General features: G+C 34.7%; 1 protein-coding gene across 5 annotated transcripts in view; it reads right to left on the bottom strand.

Annotated features, from left to right (window-relative positions):
* Znf280c (zinc finger protein 280C) overlaps positions 1 to 19739 on the bottom strand; it is a 75166-nt gene that overhangs the window by 26653 nt on the left and 28774 nt on the right. For all 5 annotated transcript variants that reach the window (XM_013077889.3, XM_021240555.2, XM_087199836.1 and 2 more), the window contains exons 4-12: positions 19475 to 19540; positions 19245 to 19381; positions 18106 to 18196; positions 15526 to 15693; positions 15266 to 15375; positions 6776 to 6996; positions 4094 to 4251; positions 3319 to 3419; positions 2312 to 2458 (exon numbers count right to left, since the gene is read on the bottom strand). In XM_013077889.3, the coding sequence (XP_012933343.1) occupies positions 2312 to 2458; positions 3319 to 3419; positions 4094 to 4251; positions 6776 to 6996; positions 15266 to 15375; positions 15526 to 15693; positions 18106 to 18196; positions 19245 to 19381; positions 19475 to 19540 (1199 nt within the window). The remainder of the gene's footprint in view (positions 1 to 2311; positions 2459 to 3318; positions 3420 to 4093; positions 4252 to 6775; positions 6997 to 15265; positions 15376 to 15525; positions 15694 to 18105; positions 18197 to 19244; positions 19382 to 19474; positions 19541 to 19739) is intronic.

The raw sequence follows: 19739 nt of genomic DNA, 5'->3' as shown, positions 1-19739 counted from the left end.
TCACCATAACCATATTTTTTTCTTTGCAGTACTGGGGACAGAAGCTATAGCTACTACTCTCTGAGTTTATCCCTAGCCCTGTAGATTTTTCTTCAGAAAGGGTCTCCTTAAGTTACCCAGGCTGGCCTGAAATTTGTAATCCTACTGCCTTAGCCTCCCAAGTAGCTGTGATTATAGGTGTCCACCACCATGCACAGATACCAGAAGTGTACTTTTTACACAAATCATCTAGGCAAATTGATACAGTATGGTTCAAGTTCCCAGGGATATAGAATTCTTTTATTCTATTAATAACATTTTAGGAATTCAATTTCCAAGAGTTGTATAAGCAGGCTCTTTGGAAAATACACCAAATTTGAACAACTCAGACATGCTGCAATAACTCTCCAGGTACAATGACAAGACATACAAGTTAGGATATGAAGAATGATAGAGACATAGCCCACATAGTGCATCCACCTATCTTTTTATATATCCCTCTGAAGCTTACTAAAGAATAGAGGAAAGAATTATGCTAAAAGCTTCATAATGAAACAGAGATACTACTTTATATTTAATTTTTTTCTCTTTTTTTGTGGTATTGTAGATTGAACTCAGGGCCTTTACACTGAGCTACATCTCAAGCCCCTTTTTAACTTTGAGACAAGGTCTCCTCAAGTCACTAATTTGCCAAGGCTGGCAGCCTCCTTCAGTGCTGGGATTACAGGGATGTACCACTGTGCCCATCTTGTTTCATTCTTTTAAAAATCAAAGGCCAAAAGATGAAATAGCCCAAAGAATACTGTTTCCCAAACTATATTCCTCAAGAAATGTTTATAGGGCCAGGGATTTAGCTCAGTGGTTCTGCCGCCTGCCTCACAAGCACAAGGACCTGAGTTCAATCCCTAGTACCAAAAAAAAAAAAACAAGGAAGAAGAAATGTTTATAGATATTATGTAAATAAAGGATTTGATGGTCTGAAACAAGTTTGGAAAACATAATATAGCATGTCTCCTACTTGGAGATTTATAGTATCTACTAGATACTACAAGTTCTAAAAACCCCTGTTTTTAAAAATAAGGAAGGACATCCAGTAAATTCTGTAAACCCAAACATCAAATTTCTTTTGTCAGGAACAATTTGAGGGAATGCCTATTAACAACACTGTTAGGAAAACCCTAGAATAGGAAGATTTTGCCAGAGGTTCTTAAGGGTGAGGTGGTCCACCAGGATAAAATAAAATAAGTACACTGGTATTATCCCAGTGATAATACAAGTAATTCTGAACGTATCTGGAGATTCTACTTTTATGATTCTAATTAACAAGTTGATTTCTTAATGACTGGAAGAAAAAAGCCATGTTAGCACTTGCGCTGAATAAACTGGCTATGACAATGCAATCAATGATAAGAAAATATAATGAGGGCTGGGGATTTAGCTCAGTGGTTTCACTGCCTGCTATGCAAGCGCAAGGACCCAAGTTCGATCCCTGGTACCAAAAAAAAAAGAAAATATAATGAGCTGCTCAATGAGGAGGCAAAACTTGATTACATAATCAGATTCAGTAAATCCATTGACTTCTGATTTTGGCAAAGTCACTGCTGCTCTTTTAAACACTCATCAAAGTTTTCAGCCCAAAAGATCATCTAATTGTTTAAGAACCAGGAAGCATAAAATCAGAATTCAAGGGAAAGGTGTAAGCACTGAAACCCTAGAAAATACATAGCAAAGCTGGCAAAAGTCATAGAAAAAACAAGTTGCGATGTAAATATAGTTCTTTGGTATAGATTATGTATCTGCTAATAAATGTCAGTGCTGTTTCCTTTGTTACCAGCTGTTGTAAGAGACCTTTCTGGGTCACTGAAGACAACCTTCTCATAACAAAATGTGGGCTACAAAGTAGGAATAAGGTTTGAAGAGAAAGAGGAAAACAGAAGACTGTAAATCGTCAATCTTAGTTTCCTTAGTTCAAAATAGTCTACTCATTTGCACTTTTTCTCTCTACTCTGGGGTTCCTATTTCTAGCTATTTCAGAACCTTCACTACTTATGGGCTTCAGTTATCATGAGAAGGCAGGCAAAGTAAAGAAGTGGAAGTTTCACAGGTAATTCTGTGTAAACTGAATATTTATTGTGTTGTTTGGGGCAACTTTGATTTCTGTCTAAACAAATGTAACCAATGTTCTCAATATGTGTATCTTTTCATTAAGACATCAAGAACAAAGAACTGCTGGGCTGGGGATTTAGCTCAGTGGTGCCGCCGTCTGTGTCGCAAGCGCAAGGTCCTGAGTTTGATCCCTGGTACAAAAAAAAAAAAAAGAACTAAATCTCACCTGATGCTTCATGTAATGATTCATGTAGGGGGTTGCCATTCTACTAACTTTGAGGCAAAATGGACACAGCAAGTTCTTAGTATTTTCATGGGATGTTCTAAAATGAGTTTCCACATCAGAAAATGTTGATGATCTAAACTGGCAAACCTAAAAATACAAAGAAGGTTTAGTTTACCTTGAAATTTTATAACTTGCATACAATTACATCAAATTAATAATGAGTAATTTGGTTATTTTTTGTGTGTTTTTTTGTGGCAGGGTCTCACTATGTATTCCAGGCTGGCCTCAAACAGCCTCCCGAGTGCTGGGACTATAGGTGTGCACCACCATGCCTGGCAAGTCACTTGTTTAGAAGAACATTCTGTATTATCTCTGCTGCCTATACCATTAAGACTTCTATTAAGACAAGCAATAAAGATAACCTTTGAATCTGATGTTATCTTTCAAAGCTTAGGGATATATTCCAAATATAAGATTTCCTTCTTTTCAGATCTACCACTCCCATCTTCATTTGAATTTTCAAGCTCTGACACTTCTTGTTCTACAAAGTTTTTCCTGCTTATTTTCTTTTTTAGATTTTAAAGGCTATTCCAATGGCAATTTGTCTTTATCTTGCTTTCTTATTACTGGGTGTCATTTCAAATTCTGGAAAAACACTGGTCCCAAAGGACTTAACTGGGCCCTCTGTAACTTAGAACATTTCCCATTTCCCCGGCATGTCTATAGTCTTTCTTATATAATGAGCCCACACATCACTCTTTCTCCAGAAGGATATTTTTTTGTCTACTACAGAGGTCAGCAAACCATAGCCTGCAGGCCAAATCCAGCTCACCACTCCCACTTACAATGCTTAAGTTAAACCAAGGCAGTTTTCACTAATGAAGAGGTTCTTCAAATTTTAATACAGTAACTAATTTTATGGAAATGGTTAAAAACATCAAAAGAACAATACTATTTCATGGCACATGAAAATCAAACAAATGTCAAAGTATAAAACATTTATGTACCTGGCAAATATAGGGCATTTCACCAGGTTTATGAGTGTCCTTCATATGTTGTAAAAGAATATGCTCTGTTTCAAATGACAATTCACAGATTTTGCAAATAGCTGAAAGTAGAAAAAACACATTATATCATTTTAAAGATAAAAAAGGATGCATTTTGTACTTCCATAACAAGAAGTAAAATCAATAGAGGTAGTAGTAATGGTGAAGTTGGTTCTAATAAGTCTATCACTGTTGACTCTAACACTATTCTAAGGACATTATTTAGCGTTTTAATTCTCCTACCAGGGAGGTACTGCTATTTTTATCCCTGTTTTTCAGAAAAGGAACCCGAAGCATAGAAAAATTAAGCAACTGGCCTGAGATCTCTCAGCTGTATTAAGAGGCAGAGCTAGGCCCTGAATCCAAGCTGACCAGTTCCCAGATCATGAGTGATAAGTACCAATGTAATTATTTTTTATAATAAAGTATAAATCAAGGCCACTGATTTCAAATTTGAAAACCATGGATCTGGGTGTATGAATTTAGTACCTTACATACACAGCACTGAGTTATGTCAAAGGGGTTCCCACTAATGAATTATTTACAAGAGCATTTCAATTTTAGTAGCAAATTTTATTTACACTTATAAGAGTTACAACTTGTTTTTTGATTTTGCCCTCAAATTACAAAGTCTACTGCTTATTCTTATTTTTCAACAGAATTTTAAAAGTTCCCTCACTCAGTCTAGATGATCAAAATCAGTAATATTCAGAACTTCAATGAAATTGCCACTTACTGGAAAACTCATGAGGAGTGTGTGTACTCTCGATGTGGCACTGCAGCTGGAAGGGCGTGGGATACTGCCGGTAGCAATGTTGGCAGGTGGTATGGTTTTCCCAGCTCTCACTATTCTGCTTTTCAAGTTCCAAGTGGTGTTTCATGTGGTTCATGAACCTATAAATGATTGTCAACAGGTGCAAAAATTCAGATTTATAACCACAGAAGAACCTCATAGTATCTGAACATAAAATTTTAAAAATGCAGTTGTATGATTGGAACTCAAAATAACATCTCTGTTGGGGCCGGGGATTTAGCTCAGTGGTTCTGCCGCCTGCCCTGCAAGTGCAAGAACGGAGTTCGATCCCCGGTACCAAATAAATAAATAAATAAATAAAAAATAACATCTCTGTAAAATAAAAAAAAGCATGCACTTCAGGTGGCAGAGGCAGATTTACATCCATAGTCCTAGCTACTCAAGCTGAGGCAAGTGAATCATTTGAGCTCAGGAGTTCGAGGTCAGCCTAGGCAACATAGCAATACCTTGTCTCAAAAAAAAGTATATAGTTTAAATAATCTATTAATGTAGTTATTATGAAAAATCACTAATCTGCTATAATGCTTTAGCATTATTTCAAATTTAAAACTTTTTGCAATGAATTTCATATATGAAATTCTATTTGTATTTCAAAATAAAATAATCAGAGGAAGGAAAGTCTATCATCAAAAGTACCATGAAGGTCTTAAAGATATAATATATATATATATATATATATATATATATATATATATATATATATACATACACACATATAGGTATTGTGTATATGTTGAATATTTGAAAATTCTTATTATAATAAGATGTTGGAGCATGGTGGTGCACGCCTGTAATCCCAGCACTTGGGAGGCTGAGGCAGGAGGATCACTGCAAGTTCGAGGCAAGCAAGGGAGACCCTGCGTCAAAAAACAAAAACAAACAAACAAAAAAAACCACAAAGATGTTGGAAAAACAACCTCACATAATATGAATGTCAAACTACATAAGTACTGAAAAATACCAATCAATATGTCATGTTACAGCTGGGCATGGGCACACTCCTGTAGTCCCAGCAACTCAGGAGGCTGAGGCAGGAGGATCGCCATAAGTTCAAGGCCAGCCTGAGCTACATAGCAAGACACTGTCTTAAAAATACAAACAACAACAAATATATATGTATGCATGTATGTGTGTGTGTCTTGTTACTTTATTTTGTTAGTATCTCACCTAAAATGAAAGCTATGTTACATACTATATATCTCAAAGATAATAAAGTACAAGTTTCTAAATATAAACATACATGTATAACATCTTTAAAATTCTATTGGGAACATGTGTTTCAAAATGTTTTAGGTGCCAGGCAGAGTGGTACATGTCTGTAACCTCAGCACTGAAGGAGGAAGAGCCAGGATGATCAAAAAGTTTTAGTCATGCCTGGGAAACTTACTGAGTCCCTGTCTCAAAATAAAAAATAAAAAGGGCTAGGAGCTGAGTCTGGTGGCATACACAGGTAATCCTAGCACTCTGCATGGTTGAGGCAGAAGAATTTCGAGATTGAGCCCAGCCTGGGTAACTCAGACTTTGTGAGACCTTCTCTCAAAATTAAATAAAAAAGGGCTGGGGATGTAGGTCAGTGTGAAGGTTCCAGGTTTAATCTCCAGGACTGCATGAAAGAAAGAATGAATGAATGAATGAACAGAACCCACTCCTAAAATAAAAGGTCACTTTTTATACAAGTTAAATATGCTAAAAATTATAAATATGAATTGAAAAAGTTGAGCCTTAAGACTATGGAGGGTCAGGGCCGGGGATTTAGCTCAGTGGTTCCGCCACCTGCCTCGAAAGTGCAAGGTCCCGAGTTCGATCCCCGGTACCAAAAAAAAAAAAAGACTATGCAGGGTCAGACTGCATAAAATAGTTCTTGTAATATAAGAATATGATTCAAGAGAAATTAGAAAATATCTCACAAAAACTGCCAGGTCAATAATAAATATAGGGGAAAAAAGTAATTTTCCTAAAGTTATTTTTGTCCTCTCTTAAGCTATCTGAAAAAAAATACAATTAGGTAGATGCAAGAGTCAAACTACTAAAATACAAGATAGGGACAAAGGTTTTTCAGCATAATAACCTGCCTGTTCTTAGCAGAACATGTTAAAATATTCCTTGTCTAGGGATGGCAAAGAAAAATAAGAGCTACAATATTCATACTCAAAGACACAAACTGAAATATCGTAATTTTTAAACAAATAAAATCCCTCATTTATGGACTTACCTGGTTAATGACTATTTGGACTTAAAACTGAGGCCCACTGCTCAGCCTTACAACCCATCCTTTTTTTCCCCACAGTTCTGTACATCTTGTTTATAAAGACTCAATGTCTTTTTGTATAGTATATCTTGTTTATAGAATACTGTAATTTCTGGTGATTGTACTGTACAATACCGTAGTTTTGTTCTATTATACATTACAGTACTGCATGTAAGAGTTATGTAAATAAAAGCAAAGTCATCAAGTTGGAGTTTCCTTTGACCAGTTCTTTGTTCTGAATATTATAATGTACATACTCTATATAATTCCTCACTTAGCGACTAATTCAATTAATGAGCTAGTCACAGGAATGGAACTCAAGTTATCAAAAGCGATGGTTGCAACTATTTACATACCTAATGTTATTTTTAAGAACTTTCAAGCAACTGAAGCATTTAAAGGTTGTGTAAGTCTTCGGTTCTTCCTCCACGGCTCCTTCATGCTTTCCATAATAAAAGTCACTAACTAACATGATCAATTTTTCTTTCTCAGAACCAGTACTGGTTGTGTCTTCAGCAGATGAAAGTTCTGTTTTAATAGTTCCCAGAAAGTTATTTAACATGTCTGGACAACAACGCTGAAAGAGGAAAAAAAAAGCCTTATTTATATCTCCTAAAATATTAGATGCCTGTCTACGGCCATATCACCCTGAATGCGCCGGGTTCTCATCTGATTTAGGAAAATACTAGATGCCAAAAACCAATTTTGAAAAACAAAAACAAAATTAAGAGCCAGGTGTGGTGGTGCACGTCTGTAATCCCAGTACTTGGGAGGCCGAGGCAGGAAGACTCCCATGAGTTTGAAGCCAGCCTGGGCTACAAAGTGAGTTCAAAGCCAGCCTGAACTACATAGCAACACACTGTTTCAAAAAATCAAAAACAGCTGAGCATGGTGGTGCATGCCTATAATCCCAGCACTCTGGAGGCTGAGGCAGGAGGATCACTGCAAGTATGAGACCAGACTAGGCCACATAGTGAGTTCAAGGCCAGTGTGAACTACATAGTGAGACCTTGTATCAAAAAAAAAAAAATCAAAACAAAAACCAGTTCTGTGTTTACAACTAGGGCTGGATCATGGGAAACTATGCTTGGCAATATACCTGGGAACACTCATCAAAATACTGGCTTCTTTCCTTATCAATTCTACAAAGTTCCAACAGTAAATATCTATTATCTTAATAACTTCAAGAACAAACTGAAACCCGTAAGATCAGGGATATCTATATACCTAATACCTCTGTAACTGTAATTCCTGCTTTCCAGATGTAAATATTTAATAATTTGTTTCTTGGATAAAAATTATGTATTTTATGTGTTAAGATATGGTCTAAAGGGAAATGCACTTTTATACACCATTATGTATGAGTTCAATTATCAAGTAGCATACAATAGTAGGTTTTATCAAGCTTGGTTGGAATTAGATGTTGAGAACAGCCAGTCTTACATTTTGCAGACTCAAGGTGATAAAAGATACGGGGCTTAAACACCAGTTATATCTCAATGCTTTGAAAAATCTCAATGTTTTCTATCTATTTGCTTTTATATCTAACAGGGACATCTACCTCATAAATAAAATCAGTATCTAATATAAGTTGATACTAATGTGAAATACTTCCATATATGAACCATATCAATAAGAAAATTTATTATATATTTTCAGTTGTAGAATGTCTCGAAGGATTCTTTAAGAACCAAAAATCAAATATAAATGGAAAATACTTGCAAAGCATAGATATAAATCTGATCTGATATCCACACCATATAAAAACTCTCACGACTCAATAGTAAAAAAATCAAACTGATTTAAAAATGGGCAAATGGACTGAATAGGTATTTCTCAAAAGAAGACATAGAAATAGCCAAGCCAAAAGCCACGTGTAAAAACATTCAAGGGGCCGGGGATTTAGCTCAGTGGTTCCAGCGCCTGCCTCGCAAGCGCAAGGTACCGAGTTTGATGTCCGGTACCAAAAAAAAAAAAAAAAAGGAAAGGCATTCAAGGGTAGTGGCACACATCTGTAATCCCAGTTCTCTGAGAGGCTTGAAGCAAGAGAATCACAATTTCAAGTCCAGCCTGGGCAATTTAGCAAGACTGTCTCAAAATTTTAAAAATTAAAAACAATGAAAATTTTAAAAGTGCAAATCCTCAGTGCAAAAAAAGAGAAAAAAAAAGAAAGAAAAATTTATTTTATAAAAGGCATTCAATTTCAGTAATCTTTAGAAAATAGAAATCAAAACCACAATCTGGCATCACCTCATACTTGTTATGATGGCATATCAAAGACAAAAAATAAGTGTTGCCAAGATGTGGAGTAAAGACAACCCTTGTACTCTGTTGATGGGATGTAAAATGATGCAGTGGAAAATGTATGGGAAGTTCCTCAAAAAATTAAAAATAGAACCACCATATGATCCAGCATGATGCTTATGTAGTCAAAGAAATTGAAATCATAATCTCAAAGACAAATGTACAGTCTCATTCACTGCAGCATTCACTATTCACAATACTCAAGGCATGAAAGCAATTCTAAATGTCTAGTCACATACAAATGGATAAAGAGAATGTGGTTCTATACATAATATGGAATATTATATATCCTTGCAGGAAGGAAAATACTACATGATTCCTCTTACATGAGAAATCGAAAGTAGTCAAACTAATAATGCTGAGAGTAGAATGGTGACGGTCATGGTCCGAAAGAAAGGGCAATTTAGTCAAAGGGTACAAAAGTTCAGTTATTAAAGCTGAATAAGGCCTAAATATCTAATATACAGCATAGCATGTAGTTTTAACTTTAAAAAATATAGCAAGACATCATCTAGACAAAAAATTAACAATGAAATTTGAGAACTGAACCAAGCTACTGAACAAATGGACTTAATGTTTACAGAGTGTTCCACCCCACAAAATCAGAATACACATTCTTTTCAGCTGCACATGTGCATTCTCCAAAATGGACCACATGCTAGCTCATAGGACATGTCTAAGTAAGTGCAGAAGAACTGAAATTACCCCCTGTATATTATCAGACTATAGTGCAATAAAATTGGAGGTCAATAACATAAGAAACCGCAAAACTCTCACAAACACATGGAAATTGAGTAACACCCTCCTGAACAACCAATGGGTCACAGAGGAAATTAAAGAAGAAATCAGACCGTTTCTACAAGTAAATGATAATGCCAGTACAACATACAGGAATCTATGGGACACAATGAAAGCAGTTCTACGCAGAAAATTCATAGCAGTGAATGCCCGTATTAGGAAAACAGAGAGAACTCAGATAAATAACCTACTGCAGAACTTCAAGCTCCTAGAAAAAGAAGAGCATAACAAACCCAAAGCTCATACAAGAGAGGAAATTACAAAGATCAGAGAAGAAATCAATGCAATGGAGACTAAGAGAACGATACAATAAATTAATGAATCAAAGAGTTGGTTTTTCAAAAGAATAAATAAAATTGATAAACCTTTAGCCAACCTTATCAAAAAAAGGAAAGAAAAGGCTCAAATTCATGCAATTAAGAACGAAAAAGGTGAAGTCACAACAGACCCAGCAGAAATCCAGAGGATCATCAAATACCTACTTTGAGAACCTGTACTCTAATAAAATGGAAAACACAGAAGAAATGGACAGATTCCTAGATACATACGAATTGCCAAAGTTAAATGAAGAAGATATAGAAATTATAAACACCCCAATTACAATGAGTGAAATTGAAAATGTAATAAAAAATTTACGAACAAAGAAAAGCCCAGGTCCTGATGGCTTCACTGCTGAATTCTACAAGACATTTAAAGAACTATCACCATTACTTTTAAACTCATCAAGGAAATTGAAAGGGAAGCAAGGCTTCCAAATTCATTCCTGGAAGCAAGTGCTACTTTGATTCCAAAACCAGGGAAAGACACAACCCAAAAACAGAACTACAGGCCAATCTCCCTAATAAAAACAGACGCAAAAATCCTCAACAAGATACTGGCAAACAGAATACAGAGGGTCATGAAGAAGATCATATACCCTGACCAAGTCGCATTTATCCCAGGGATGCAAGGATGGTTCAACATTTGTAAATCAATAAATGTAATACATTATATTAATAGAGCCAAGGACAATAACCATGTGATCATTTCAATAGATGCAGAACAGGCATTTGACAAAATCCAACACCAATTCATGATAAAAATGCTACAGAAAATTGCAACAGAAGGTCTTTATCCTAACTTGATTAAGGCTATCTATGAAAAACCAACAGTCAACATCATACTAAATGGTCAAAAACTGAAAACTTTCACACTAAAATCAGGAACAAGACAAGGATGCCCACTATCACCACTCCTGTTCAATATACTTCTAGAAACATTAGCCACAGAAATTAGAAAAGAGAAAGAATTAAAAGGAATAAAGACAGGAAAGGAAGAAGTTAAACTGTCATTATTTGCTGATGATATGATACTTTACATAGAATACCCAAAAAACTCAGCCAAAAGTCTTCCAGACCTAATTGACAGATTCAGTAGAGTAGCTGGATATAAGGTCAACACACAAAAAACAATAGCCTTCTTATACACAAATAGACTCACTGAGAGAGAAATTCGGGAAACAATTCCTTTCACAATAGCATCGAAAAAAAAATGAAATATCCAAGAATCAACCTAACAAAGGAAGCAAAAGAACTCTACACTGAAAGCTACAGCACTCTGGAAAAGGAGATCGAGGAGGATATAAGAAAATGGAAACACATCCCTTGTTCCTGGGTAGGAAGAACCAATATAGTGAAAATGGCCATACTTCCAAAACTACTATACAGATGTAATGCAATACCAATTATAATTCCAACAACATACTTCACAGAACTAGAGAAAACAATCCAAAAATTCATTTGGAACAAGAAGAGACCTAGAATACCAAAAGCAATTCTAGGCAACCGAGACACGGCTGGGGGTATCACAACCCCCAACTTGAAACTATACTACAAAGCTACGGTGATAAAATCAGCATAGTACTGGCAAAGGAACAGACCTGAGGATCAATGGAATAGATTAGAAGATACAGAAACAACTTCAGACATACTCAGCCACCTCATCTTTGACAAAGGAGCCAACCACCCTCACTGGAGGAAAGATAGCCTATTTAATAAATGGTGTTGGGAAAACTGGATTTCACCCTGCCAAAGATTAAAACTAAACCCATACCTATCAGCATGCACTAATCTAAGATCAAAGCGTATTAAAGATCTAAATATTAAGACAGAAACGCTAAACTTGCTGAAAGATAAGTTAGACAGAACTCTTGAAGGCACTGGCATAGGAAAAGACTTTATGAACAAAACCTCAGTAGCACAGGGATTAGCACAAAAAAATCAACAACTGGGATCTCATCTTATTAAAAAGCTTCTGCACTGCAAGAGAAACGACCAACAGAGCTGATGACCTACAATGTGGGAAAAAATTTTTAGCAGCTGTACCTCAGACAAAGGACTACTATCTAGAATATATCAAGAACTCAAAAAAATCAGACCCTCCCCCAAATTCAAAGACCCAATTCAAAAATGGGCATGTGAAATGAACAGACATTTCTCAGACAAAGAAGTAAAAGCAGCAAATAAACATATGAAAAAGTGTTCAACATCACTGGTCATTCGAGAGATGCAGATGAAAACAACACTGAGATTCCACCTCACCCCAGGAAGAATGGCTGCTATCATGAAATCAACCAATAACAAATGCTGGCAGGGGTGTGAGGAGAAAGGAACCCTTCTCCATTGTTGGTGGGAGTGCAGACTGGTGCAACCACTGTGGAAATCAGTATGGAGATACTTCAAAGAACTAGGGCTAGAGGTCCCATTTGACCCTGCTATTCCCCTGCTGGGTATCTTCCCAAAAGAATTAAAAGAATCATACCACAGCAATATATGTGCACCCATTGTTTATAGCGGCACAGTTTGTAATATCTAAAGCTTGGAAACAGCCCAAGTGCCCATCAACTGGAAACTGGATGAAGAAGGTGTGGTTTTTTATAAAATGGAGTACTACTCAGCCATAAAGAACGAGAAACTAGAGACATTTATAGCTAAATGGATGCATATTGAGGCCATACTCTTAAGTGAAATAAATAGGACACGTGTAAATACCGATAGTATCTCTAGTGTGAGAAAGTGAAAGTATAAATAAGGATTAAAATGATTAAAATGAACAATTGATAATTTGAAATAGGAAAAGGTTGAAAGGTGTAGGGGTGGTGGGAGGAGAAGGGGAAAGGAAAGGGAAAGGAAAAATTATGAGAAAAGGAAAAAAATGAGAATGAAATCTATGTAAATAGGGAAGCCTGGGGGGGGGTGAAGTGCGCACAGGTAATAGGGGAAAAAAATAAGAACTAAGATACATCATGTACAGGTACAAGCACCCAATGATAAATGTAAACGTATTGTATACCTAAAATGTACCAATAAAAGAATAAAAAGGGCGGGGGATTTAGCTCAGTGGTTCCAGCGCCTGCCTCGCAAGCACAAGGTCCCAAATTCAATCCCCGGTACCAAAAAAACAAAACAAAACAAAACAAAAAAACTTGGGGCCGGGGATTTAGCTCAGTGGTTTCGCTGCCTGCTGCACAAGCGCAAGGACCCGAGTTCAATCCCCGGTACCAAAAAAAAAAAAAATTAAAAAAATAAAAAATAAAAAAAAGCAAAACATTTATAGGTACATTTTAGGCATACATATGATAACACTCATCATAAGGAATTTGCACCTGTACATGGCAGCATAGCATGTAGTTAATACTGTATTGGATACTTAAAAAATTGCTAATAGGGTAGGAATTATGTTGTGTTTTTCTTATACACACAAAATAGGGGGTGTGTAGAAACTTTTGAAGGCAATGGATGTGTTTATGGCATAGATTATAATGTTTTCGCAGATGTGTACTTATCTCTGAACACACTGAGTTGTATATATGAAGCACTATTGATTTGAGGTATGTCAATCATTACCTCAATCAAGTGGTGTAAAAAAGGGACAAGACCGCATAATAAAACAAGTTAGGATGGAAAGAAACTTTACAAAAAATCCAAGCTACATATACAAAAGACAAGTACAAAGTGAAAGTCTTAGAAAAGAAAGCATAACAAAAAGTTGCTACAGAACCAAAACCAATTAAGTCTATCCTATCAATTAAATCTTTAGTATCCAAATATAAATGGGTTTAACTCAACTCCTAATAGAGATTTTCATGTATGCTTATGAAAGCAAAAATAATTTTGGTGAAAGTAAGAAATATCCTAAAAACAATGTGATTTGGAAGGGATAAAAATAAAGTGATAAACAAAGAATGTAGTAGGTAAATGAAAACAATAAGAAATCAAGGGTTATGAGCTTGATATCAATCAAAATGGAATTAAGGCTAAAAAGCATTAACAGTAAGACAAAAGAGAATGCATTCACATTGAAGTTACAAAGGTAGACTCAGTAACATCCTAAAGACAAATACCATAAAATAGAATTGGACAATATCAAAGAAAATATTGATAATGTGGAACTTGGGATTTACCTTCCTCAAACACATTCACAGAGGTAGATGCAGTGATAGAACAATACAGCTTTGCCCCGAACAGAGATTTGTATTCAGAATTTTAGAACAGTCCCCCTTCCTCCTCACACAGTTTTTCTTTGGATACTGGGTCTCACTATGCATGTAGTCCAGGCTGGCCTTCAACTCGCAATCCTCTTGTCTCAGCCTCTCCAGTGCTGGGATCACATGTACCACCACACCCACATCATACAACGCTGAATTTCAATAAAAGCTTGCTAATTAATGGACCAGCAAAGAATATCTTCTCCTAAGTTGTTTCTTTACTTTGCACTCTTCTCAAACTTTCTTCCCTATATTATCATCTACATTACCTTTTTTCTTGTCTCCTCCCCAACTTCATGATATTTACACAGGGCATGCAAAGAGAGAATAAGACTATCTTTACAATGACACAATAGGCTATTGTAACATCTAAATTCAAGAGGAATGTTTTCTAAATCCTGTCTTTGTTAGTACTTTGAGAATTATTTAAAACCTAATTTCAAGAGCTTCCTACACTAATATAAAGGTAGAATTAATGTATAACTACATCTGCTATATTCTGTATTAAGTTGTAGCTATCACTTCAAATGAAATGCTCCATCAGTTTATTTCTGAGTGATGAAAAACAAAAGGCAAAACTAAGATTTTCAATGAGTAATGTAACATGCATATAACACCATGAACAGAAAATAAAAGGCATTTTTAGGTCATATGAAGGTTTAAACACCTAAAAAATGCCTACTTTACCAGAAGCTTGAAAAGAATGACATGATTCAGTCAATAAAATATTCTGATTAATACAATATTTTCATTTAAAATTGAAATGCAATAGGCACAAACTGTAGTGTGTATATGAATTTAATTTTTAAAATTTCATGATTGGGCTCAGTGTGGTAGCCTATTGTCATCCCAGCTACTTGGGAGGCTGAGAAAGGAGGATTGGAAGTTTGAATCCAGCCTGAGCTACTTAGTGAGATCTTGTCCTTAAAAATAGGCTAGGGATATAGTCTCATGGTAGAGCACTTGCCTAGCTTGTGTAGGGCCTTGTGTTCAATACCCAGTACCACAAAAACAAAACAAAACAGAACAAAAAACCAACAGCAACCACAACTTGTATGACAACAATCATGAATATCAATTTTTACTTAAATTATATGAAAACACCAATATGAGATTTATTATCTGAATATCTGGACAAACCATCATTCACTATATATCAATCCTTAATATTTTCAGGGATTTTTAAACATTTAAAAAAAATTTTGACAAAAGCTTTTACCTTCATGTGGTATTTCAAAGGATCCAAAAGATTGTACTGAATATTGCACTTTGGACAAGATCTTAGGAGAGGCTCTTCGGTTTTCTGTTCAGTTGATGATTTATTTGGACCTAAAATAAATGAAGGACTTTCATGACCGAAATTCACCTATTTTAAAACCTCAAATAACTACTAGTAATAATTTAAAATTTTGACACAATTTCTAAACTTTATACGTAAGTAAGATGATTTTTTTTTCACATGCTGGATTTCATACTTACCCGGTGATACCATAACCTGGGAAGATGCCTCTGAAGAATTATTTAAAGACAACGAAGAGGAGGGATTTATTTCAGAAACACGTTTGCCGGTCTTCGGCTTTTTTGGATTAACACTGTTTATTTTAGAAGCAGAAGGACGTTTTAATCCAAATGACGTTTGACCCACACCTACAAAGATTTAAATAGTTCAAAAGATATTTATAAATGTTTTCATATACAATGTTATGTAAAACTGCCTACTAAAAATGGTCTTACATTTAAAATTAACTAAAAATACCTTTGAGCAAATTAAAGATAATATATTTAAACTACCATACAAATGACAAAAAAGAACAATGAATATTTATATAACTAAGGAGTAAAAATTGTACAAACAGCTTTTATGGACTAAATATATTTGACAAATTAATGAACTAAAGTTTTATGCAAGAGAATTATTTTTGTGTATGGTACTGGGGATTGAACCTAGAGCCTTCTGCAAGTTAGGCAAGCACTCTTCAACTGAATTACATCTCCAGTCCTTTTAAAAAAATTTTTCAAGACAGGGTCTCACTACAGTCTGGGCAAGAACTCTTGATCTTCCTTCCTCAGCCTGCTGGATAATGAGATTATAGAAATGTGCCACTAGGAGTAGGGTTTATAGAAGAAAATTCTAAAGATTCTTTCAAATAAAAAAATATGTATCATGAAAGAAGTCAGACCAAAAAACTTGGAGCCAAAAGAAAGAGAAAAATTATAGCACAGAGAATACTTTGGACTAAGTTCCTTCAAATGAACTTATCTTTTGATGTTTAAGTATATTTGAGCTTGTACGATCATTCTAGACAGGAGTTGATTATTCATGCTTCCAAATATATACCACATATTATCATAATTATCAACGCAACAATTATTTATTAAGTCCTTTAATAATAATGCAGTTTTCATTTTTCAGTTATCTTATTTGGGCCTCACAAAAGCCCTGAGATAAGTAACTTTATCTCCCAATGGTTCAGTTTAGGTTTGGACAATGCATGTATTATGCAGAAAAAAACCAAAAGTATTTATTTTAATAATGTGAGAAAACTGGAAGTATAAAGAAGTTAGGTGACTTGGTAAAGACCACAAAAATCTTTAGAACAGATGCTTTAGTCTGAGGCTGTGGCTCAGTGGCAGAGCAACTGCCTAGCATGCATGAGGCCCTGGTTTGATCCTCAGCACCAGGGGAAGAAAAAGAAAAAATAAAGGAAAAACTTTAAGCTGGGCATCATGGTACATGCCTATAATTCCAGCACTCAGATTGCTGAGACAAAAATCACCACAAATTTAAGGCCAGCCAGGGCTAAATAATGAGTTCAAGGTCAGCCTGATCTACACAGCAAGACCTGTTTCAAACAAACCTATATCTTTCTAGCCAACTACAATTGTACTTACCATTCAAGGCAAAGATCTACTCTCTGCATTATAGACTTCTTAAAAGAGAGAAGAGTCATTGTCTTTAACCTACAGATGCTCCATTAATTCAGAATTTTTCTACGACTAAGACCAGGTGTTTTGTAAAATCAGAATTAAAATGACTATTTTATATATCTATTTATTTTGGCTCTTGGTTATTTTACTAGACCCCTAGATATGTAAATATCAAGTCAAGTACAGTATTATCAAAATGGGAAAATATTTTGACACTCATATCACTACAGAAGTTGTTGTTTTGGTTTGATAAATGTATGCCAACTTGTTAGTAATTAAAAATTGAAAAAATTCTCTCTAGTGAAATATGTATTAATATAGTAATTTTTTGATGGTAGGAAATTTTTTAAGTAGATAGAATTATTTTGAAACACTCATTTAAGTTAACGAAGAGGTTTTTTTGTGTTTTTTTTTTTTTGAGGTAGGGTTTCACTATGTAGTTCAGGCTAGGCTTGAACTCACTATATAATATAGACTGGTCTCAAACTCATGGTGATCCTCCTGCCTCAGCCTCTTGAGCACTGAAGTACAGGTGTGAATCACCACGCTCAGCTAAGAACTTTATCATGGTAGACAATCAAACCCTTCTTTAATTGGGAAATTTCACTATTTATTTAATGGATATATATAATGAGTATCACGTGCAAAACACCATTTCTTTAGTTCTACCATCTTATAACTTATATTCACATCTAACTATATTTACATCATTCATTTGGATAGAAAGATGTTTATTAAAAATTCAAGTATAGGGGCTGGGGATTTAGCTCAGTGGCACAGTGCCTGCCTGGCAAGCACGAGGTCCTGAGTTCAATCCCCAGTACAAAAAAAAAAAAAAAATTCAAGTATAACCATGTGACTAATGGTCTTTCAAATATTTTTTTCACAGAGTATTTAAGGATACATGCTACCTTATTAATAAAAAAATCTATTAAATATTTTACATAAAATCATCCAAGAAGGGCATTCAGAAATGATTAGCATCATCCATCTTGTAACATGAAAAGATAACATGAAAATACAGACTTCTAAATAGAAATTCAATTTCATACACACATTCACCAAGTCTTTTTAAAATAATTTTTATGAAAAAATGCTAAACCAAACCTTCCAAAAGAGTTTTTGGTATACCTGCGGACAGTGGTATTGTATCCTGGGACGAGTCAAACAGTAAGACTGAAGAATTATCCAATTGAACTTGTGATGAATTCTTTGAAAAGTCCTGCAAAATGTTAGTTTTTTTGTTTAGTAAATTTTATATAAGGGCAAATTTAACTGTATTCTTAGACTGTAAAGATAAACTTAGACTCAATGGCTAAAAATTAGCACAAAAGTAATTATTAATCTGCATTATTTTTATAATTTTCTAGAAATCTGGAATTAATTTGAAAAAAAAAGTTAAAATTAAAAAATAATAATACAGGACTGGGGATTTAGCTCAGTGTTTCCGGTGCCTGCCTCGCAAATGCAAGGTCCCGAGTTCGATCCCCAGTACCAAAAAACACAAAAAAACAACAAAAAAAACAGTAGTTTAAAAAATAATAATATGGCAAAGTAGAGATTATATTTTGGTAAAACTTTTCTGCAAATAAAATTCAGTAGTGTTTATCAAGGGCTTTGAAAAATCGACATCCTTTGATCTAACTATTCCACTTCTAAGAATTTATGCTAAGGGAATGAAAATGCTTAATGGAGAACTATAGCAAAAACAAAACAAAACAAAACAAAACAAAACACCAACCCCTTTACATCTAACAATGGTAGAGTGGTTAAATGAACGACAGACTACTATGCAACATCATGATGGGGAAGATAGTCAGAGGCTGATACATAAATAAAAAACATGGATCAGTTCCGGTGTTCTAGCACAGCAACGTGACCATAGTTAACAATAATCTATGATATATTTCAAAATAGCTAAAAGGATTATAATGTTCTCAACACAGTATATTAAATAATTTTTAAGAATTTAAACATTAACACCAACAAAAAGCTGTCATTATTTACTAGTTATGCTTATTTTATTTACGTTTAAATTGCAGTTTTCAATACTATACTTATTTAAGCATATTACCTGATTTAATAACATGCTGAGTAGTTTTTGTAGCTAGTATTTTGGATATTGTTTGAATCATATCATAAAGAGACATTTTCTGATGGTGATTATGCTTCTACTGGAATGGTAACTAGTTATGACAGTTCATAATTCTAACTTAGTATTATAATACCCAATATGTCCCTAACCTAACTGTAATTTCAGAAACACTTACAGATTTAGATATATTCTGAACAATAGCAGAACTCTGTGAAGATTTAGATTCAGGATGAAATCTAGGCAAGGCAGCCACTGGATTTGATGTTGGGTCTTTGTAATGTTGACTTGCAGGCTTAAATATATCAGGAATACCTGTATTTAAAATTATACAACACATTGAATATATTATTATATAACCAATTGTATCAAAATATTTTTCTTTAAATTAGTATGGCAATATTGTACCTGGACCAAGTGACTCATTCTTTATTCCCTTTGAAGATGAGCTGGTGTTACTTCTGTTCAAAATATCTATAAAAATTATATTTTAATAATCATTATTTGAAATATATTAAGATAAAAACTCCAAAAATATAGCCATAATAACAAAAAATAGAAATACATTTCTTTCCCTTAATGGTAAGGATTATGTATAGTCTTGAAATCAAGCCCTTCCCCAATCCTCATGCCACATATACACTCCTAAATGCCCGAATTTGCATTATGGGTG

Source organism: Heterocephalus glaber, unplaced genomic scaffold (assembly GCF_053883595.1).
Source record: "Heterocephalus glaber isolate CG9 unplaced genomic scaffold, H.glaber_assembly_v1.0 deba00001729, whole genome shotgun sequence".
Classification (NCBI taxonomy): domain Eukaryota; kingdom Metazoa; phylum Chordata; class Mammalia; order Rodentia; family Bathyergidae; genus Heterocephalus; species Heterocephalus glaber.
The sequence above is the reverse complement of the archived record's forward strand: the minus strand, read 5'-3'. Positions and strand labels throughout refer to the sequence as shown.